The sequence below is a fragment of the Hyalella azteca genome, unplaced genomic scaffold (genome assembly GCF_000764305.2).
Source record: "Hyalella azteca isolate HAZT.00-mixed unplaced genomic scaffold, Hazt_2.0.2 contig2441, whole genome shotgun sequence".
Lineage (NCBI taxonomy): Eukaryota > Metazoa > Arthropoda > Malacostraca > Amphipoda > Hyalellidae > Hyalella > Hyalella azteca.
The window spans coordinates 19-7131 of record NW_025932715.1 but is presented as its reverse complement, the minus strand read 5'-3'; the positions used below and the strand labels follow the sequence as shown (position 1 = coordinate 7131).

General features: G+C 39.0%; 1 protein-coding gene across 1 annotated transcript; it reads left to right on the top strand.

Annotated features, from left to right (window-relative positions):
- The first annotated feature begins 1827 nt into the window (after positions 1–1827).
- Positions 1828–6616, top strand: LOC108676624. Its single transcript, XM_018164739.2, has 3 exons — positions 1828–2018; positions 5110–5203; positions 6233–6616. The coding sequence occupies exons 1-3, from the start codon at positions 1891–1893 to the stop codon at positions 6359–6361; spliced, it is 351 nt and encodes a 116-aa protein (XP_018020228.1). The 5' UTR covers positions 1828–1890; the 3' UTR covers positions 6362–6616.
- The last annotated feature ends 497 nt before the right edge of the window (positions 6617–7113 follow it).

Genomic DNA, 7113 nt, shown 5'->3' with positions numbered 1-7113 from the left:
AAGGTAACTCAATCTAATTCCCTTATTTGGCCCTTTTCATCTCTCTTTGCATTGCAAATGCTTTAGATGGGACTTATAAGCTTTAAATTTTCAATTTATTTCAAGGTGATGTATATTTACATTCTACATGCATGGGACGACATGGTCGTTCAATTTGTAATGATAATTGTCATACAATAATATTAAAAAAGATCTTATTCCAATTGCAGGTGTTGATGGAGCGGACGATTTCCGGTACCTAACAGGCTACGCGGACCTCGGTTTATCCGGCATTCATCACCAGTTCACGGAGTACACACCCGACCTGAGCGCCGTGCAGATGGCCAACACAATCGAGAGCGCCTGTGCCACGGGGTTGTGAGTGCTCTTATTGCAATCAATAATTTAGCAAAGCATTACATTGCGAGTCCAGACGCAATTATGTTACGTGTTGAAGCGATCCAACACTTGTAGTTATCAGTTAGTGCTTTGATAGCCAATTCAATATTGGACTGAAAACCGCCCGTAATCAGCTGAAAACAATAAAAAGTGAAATTTCTTGGTATAGTTTGAAATAACTATGCCAAAAAATTATCTTGTAGGTAGGCGTTAAAATTATGCTTGTTTTCGATGTGAAAATCTGTCCCACATAGAGGAAAGGCAAGCGCTTATTAACTAGGAAAAAACCGAGGTAGTTCTAAGAAATTACAAAGCAACCGTTTTCCTTAGTGATGCGGTGCAATTTTACGTAAATAATTATTGAACTAGTAACGAATGTCCCCTTAGACACTGTACATGTAGTTTCCTACAACTTTAAATTGACGATAATTTGATACCATATCATGGTTACCTACATCGCCAGGTTCCAACTTAACAGGAAAAAATCAGTGGTTTGTCGGGGGAGAGTTGGTTGTCACGACAACGAAGTAGATGACGGATTTTCACAATTCTTTCTTTCAGTTTTCAAAACCCCATTCTCGGGAACTCCTATGGATATTTTCACATAAATATAAAATTTTACTATTTTTGGCGGCTCAGTAATACTTTAATCGAAATAAGACTTCGTTATATCGAGCCCAGTAAGAAAGCTACAATTAAAATTGTGGTCCTATTCCTCACAATGAAGATAAATAATGTATTTCGACTTTCAAAAGGCACGTAGAATCATATCTATCAAATACACCCGATGTCCCTGATCGGCAATAAAATATAAGTTTAAATTTGCTATATTGAACATTTCCAGAGAACTTCAAAATATTTCAACATTGATTCCATAAAAATATGGATAAGACGTGTCCCATCACATGGCCGCTTGACTGACAAAACGTTGGATATACCCAAATAAAAATTTAAGGTGGCGCATCGATGATTATCGGTGGCTACAGGTGGAAATTATAGGTGGAACACCGGTGGCGCATCGATGCGGCATCGATGGCGTGTCCGGCCTATGTTCCACCTATAACCTGCCTATGGCCATTCTACCCGAAAAACTCTTCATCCACCAATAACTGCCCATTGGCACCGGTGGCGCATCGATGAGCCACCGATGGCCACCTTTAATCTGAAGTCGATAAAAATTTTTCCTTTAGCTTCACATCCGATGCCTTTGCATTTACAGATATTGCTCCATACGATCATATTCTGAGGACTACGTATGCAAATTCACCCGTGTAGTACAAGTAATAGTGTCAGACAGGTAGCAGGAACAAATTATCAGAATACCATACACATACCTCGTAAGAAATCGACTTGAAGAAGAGTCCCTGCCTGCAGGATTCGAACCCCGGTCTCCCTCGCGCGAAGCCGAGCCTCTACTGGCCTCAACAACGACTATTACAATCTGTATGCCTGCAGGTGTCATCGCTCAGATACGCCGGCAGTCCGCACGGCCTCAACAACGACTATTACAATATGTATGAAGGCACGTCCTTCCGCGGCGAAGAGTTCAGAGGCGACGAGGACGCCGCGCAGTTGGGCGACTTGGATCTGGCCGTCTCGTCCATAATAGTGACCGGCCAGGCCGCGTGGACCTTCTATACGTGAGTCCCAGCAGCCGTCTGGTAATGGTGTGATGGCAAGTTAAACATAACAATATTACTGAAAGTATTTAAAACTAATGCACAATTATATCTCAAACTCGGCTGGCAGTTCATTCCTTATCGCACTAAATGCATTATTCGCCTAATTATGATAAAAAACTAAATTATAAATGCAACTTGAAACAATTAATTTGAATCTTTTTTTCAAACTCACAAAAAGCAGGGTAGGTGATTTTTTTTATTTAAAAAAATAAAAAAAAACTCAATGATTTATATGATTTTTTGTCTTTTTGAAAGGTTATTTTTTTATGTTGCAATTAGCCTACTAACAATAACAGTATATGGATCATAACGGATGGCTAAAAAGGGCACTTGTTGCCTTTAATAATGGCCAATAGGCCAAGGTGGTGTTTACCACTTTGGGATTTTTGGGTAAATAATTATTGATAAGTATATTCATTAGCTTTGTAAAGTTTGTATGGAGCAAGGTAAGAAGCTACATATTGACCATTTAACTGGCTTCAATATACAAAAATACTTCAGGAATGCGGATCTTCTAAACATTGATGAGTCTCATAACAGTAACAGATAGTAGCTGATAGCACAGTGCACAGCACTATCAATAGATCTACTACAGTTTTATGTCCTATAAATCTACCAGACTCTACCCTCTAAACACACCGACTAGTAGTGACTGAGTGACTGACTGCACTGTTCCCATTCAATTCAGAACAATAAACCAATACTAAACATAAACTGAACGATAACCAAACAAACCTCAAACGACTTGAAACGAGACTTATGTTATGAGATAAGCTAACTTTGTTTGAAATAAACATGTGCACAATTCAAATATTTTATTTGAATTCAATGCACTTAAGTTTTAAATTCACAGATTTAAAGATCGAAATTAAATATCTTTATTAGAATACTCATATTTGGGTGGAAAATCTTTCTAATTGCCTAAAAGGTCAATACAATCTCAACCTCTCAATATACAAGGTGGGGCAGAACCGATTGAGCAGTTTTGAGTCAAAATAAAAGAGTAATGGAGGTACATAAAGAAGAAAGTTTATTTTCCTAGAGGTTAGCATAACATACCATTTAGAATATTTATATGTTTTGAAAAAAATAACTGGAAGATGGGGGCTGTTAGCTGCAACACACTTTTGCAGTTGTTCTCAGAGGAGGGAGTAACCGTGACAGTGAATTCCGATCGCTATGCTGCAATGTTGCAAAATTTCTTGCAGCCCAGGATGGACAACATAGTTGAAAATGAAGCATCGGGAGATGTGTGATTCCGGCAGGATGGGGCTACAGCTCACACAGCCAGAATGCCACTCAATGTTTTGGAACGCATATTTCCCGGAGGTCTGGTGTCTCTGAGGGGTGATTTACAGTGGCCCACTGGCCTGCGAGACCACCTGATTTGAGCATTTGCGATTTCTTTCTTTGGGGACATCTAAAAGAGAGGTTGTTCAGAAGTCGTCCTCACACCCTACCACGCAGCTAAGGGAATGGATTATTGCAGAGGTTATGGCCATACCTTGCCATATGTGTGAACGTGCTGTAGAAGAAACTTCCGTGAACGACTCCAACAGTGTGATGCAGCTAACAGACACGATCTACCCGATATTGTTTTCAAAACGTAACTATTTCAAATGGTATGTTATGCTAATCTTGAGGAAAATAAACTTTCTTCTTTATGTACCTCCATTACTTTTTATTTCGCCTCGTAACTGCTCAATCGGTTCTGCCTCACCCTGTATAAGCTAGCTAGCACATTTATATTGTATATTTTAATCAATATATAACAAATAATCAAATAGTTAAAGACTACTTATAGCCTTATAGGAATTTGCTTAGCTGCTAGCTATGTACAATGTATTGCTACACTTGATGCCTCAATCTGTACCAAAAACATTGAATATATTGGAACCTAATACACCCTAAAGGCAACAAGTTTAGATATCAATTTGTCATTTATAGTACATTTATACTAAACCCCGAATAACAATATTCCAAAATAAATTAAAGACTGCCACTCAATATATTTAAATATATAAAAAATAAAAAGAATTTATAAATTTAAAAAAATCATGATTTTTTATAAAAAATCAAATGATTTAATCACATGATTTACTCATTTTGATTTAATCATTGCCATCCCTGCATAAAAGTATTGGGGAACGCAGCCGTGCACCACCAAATTTGTGCACCAATCAGCCCTGAAAGGAACGCTTAGCATATTTCCGGATGACCACCAATCAGTCGCGTATTAACCCTGCCGTCAGTAAACAGCCCATGCCCCATGACATCATTTTGCTTTAATATTAGGAGCTTTACGCCACCATATTCTGTAGCGAATAGCCCAGAGAGTAATGGCTGTCCACCACTGAACGTTGCATCGAATCATCACTTCATACCCTGACTTTAGCTCGAACTGTAACTAGCGGACAACGGATTGCGACCAACCAGCCCAGGTCGCCTGCTGAACTGCATGCATCCTGGCGTGTACCACCAGACGGCCACTTTTAGCTCGCAACATCGGGGGTTAGGTTTCAGAAAGCATATAGTTCTGTTCCAAAATCTATCGTCCTTCGACGAGCGGCTTCCGCAGCTTCGCTAAATTACGTAACTTTTAGCTCACAGCATCTGGGATTAGGTTTCAGATAGCATAGTGCTGTTCCAAAATTTCGACCGTAGGCTGATTCGACACACGGGACAGATACGGACGGCTCCGGCGCGCTCCGTCCGGGTGGTGTAAAATTTTTTCGCGTATTAGCAGACAATGCCGGGACATTCTACGTCAGGCTAATTTCCTGTGGGCTGATTGATCTAATTCAATGGATGTGATCTGTCTGGTGGCTTGCGGCTGATAATGTTAGTCAAAAAGTGTTATAGGCTACGTTATGGAGGGAAGGTATTATGATAGTCCATTCGAAGCACGGCAGTGATGGTCTCAGACAGGCGTCCCGGTTATTGCATTTCGCTAAAAAAACTTACATTTTGAATAGCTATAGAAAAAATATATTTTGATTCGTACCTTCCTGCAATTTTTTACAATTATATTATAAATCCTATTTTCCAGAGGCCTGGACTACACTGGCGCCTCCGTCTGCGTGTACGCCGATCATACAAGCACCGACGGCAGCATTGACCTCGACTACGCACGCTTCGAAAATGTGAGGTGACAGTCTTTTCTGTTTCCATGCTAAAGCGGGCGCTAATTTCAATAATTTAAAAATTTGAGTACTTGATTATTGAGTAGACCTGCTATATATTTATTGTCTGCAACTCTTTTCCCGGTAATTTGACGGACGACGTTATCTTCGTTAGAATTATCCGAATTACCTTGGAATATAAAAATCTCATAAATTTATGTCTAAATTACCCAAATAAGAGTCAGCAATAAGTTGACAGTAAGCCATAGTGGATATAAACAAAACTTTTACAAAAACAAACAAAAATAACTAATTAGTTCCAGTTTAAACAATATGCAGCTAAGTAACAATTACGGAATATTTAGATAATCAGTCACATTGGAAGGTAACTTACTAAAGGAAATATCGTGCCATCTGACGCCAATATTCTTTAACTATTTCGATGATTAAAAAATTATTTGTGGACTGAAATTAAAGAAGGGATAAATCATGAAATATATAAGTTGAGCTAATTCAAACTTAATTAAGTGATCATTAAAAGTTATCGCAGGCCTACATTTTGAATGATTAATCGAGAGTGACAAAAACAATTCAGACCGAAATTTATACAAACCCACCACCACAAAATTACAGCATAGTAAAAAATTTAGGTCAATATGCGCGACCGGTACGAAAGGAAGTGTGCTCCCGGAAATTCAAAAAGCTAGCTAAAGAAAAGCCACAGGCGCCTTCCTCAAGATTTAATCTCTATAATCAAAACTGGAGGTATATCGTCATTTACAACGTTATAATTCTCGTACATTTATGATGGCAGATTTTACACCATCTCTCCTTAAATTTGACGTGATATATTTAATTACTCACAAAATATTTTACTAGTGTCTGCGGTTCAAGCTAAGTTGAAGCAAGTTAGGAGGAAATTTGGCTTGAAATTGTGAAAGTAACCATGCTCCTGTATCAGACTCGTCGAGTTTAACAAAAACTTTACAATACAAGTATTCGGATTGTATGGAACGCCAGTTCATCAGACTACTTATATTTGGCCCTCAGCTGAGCGAGCTCGGCCTGCCCGACAACTCCATCAGGTCCGTGGCGCGCGGCTGCTTCAGCGAGCGCGTGGTGGGCGCTGCGCCGCGCAGTCACTCCGGCGGAGAACGCGTCCAGGACGCTGGCAATTGAACTGAGGAGCCTCTGTGTCTTGTACCAATGAATGCATTTTCGCTATTAATTAACAGATGTATTTGCATACATTTTTCAGCGTTTACTGCATGAAGAAGAGTGGCATGTTCTTTGTACACATCGAGACGGCATTTGTGCGACGATCTCGCTCCTTGCCCGTTCTTTCTTCAAGGTGGTCTGTAGTTTGTTGTACAATTGTCTTTCAGCTTTCCTTTTTTGAAAATTTCTAAATAATACTATTGAGAATAAATTAAAAATATATATGTCAATCCAATACCCTTTTATTACCCATCGGCTAATCACTTCCAGTATCACTTTTAGAGCTCCAAACATAAGAAGTGTCACTTTTGTTTAACTGAACAGAAGTGATCTACGTCATAGTTGATCATAATTGCACTGTCGATAGGTTTCAACGTGCTGCCTGAGCACGTTGAATTGAGCACGAGCTGCTCAATTGAGCTCAATTGATTGAACTTTTAACTATTATTTGAGCTATTAACTCAATTGGCTTGTACTTTGAGGATCGCAACGTTATGAATTAAAAGTAAAAATTCATTTTTGCCCGCGTTGTGCCTCGTGTGTGAGATTGATTGAGGCTTCTTGAAAGAATTATCTAGTTAACTTTTGAGGATTTCGGAATTCATGATAGTTTACTTATCCTGATACTTACAATTTTTACGTTATGGAATTCCCTTGTGTTGCCGGAAAGAATTCCTCTTCGCACTTAAATGTTTCAGGGAAATTAACATCGT

Coding starts and splice junctions, on each gene's coding strand:
- LOC108676624 (XM_018164739.2), top strand. CDS start 1,891: ATGTATGAAGGCACGTCCTTCCGCGGCGAAGAGTTCAGAGGCGACGAG. Junction 2,019..5,109: donor GCCGCGTGGACCTTCTATAC/GTGAGTCCCAGC, acceptor CCTATTTTCCAG/AGGCCTGGACTACACTGGCG. Junction 5,204..6,232: donor ACTACGCACGCTTCGAAAAT/GTGAGGTGACAG, acceptor TTTGGCCCTCAG/CTGAGCGAGCTCGGCCTGCC.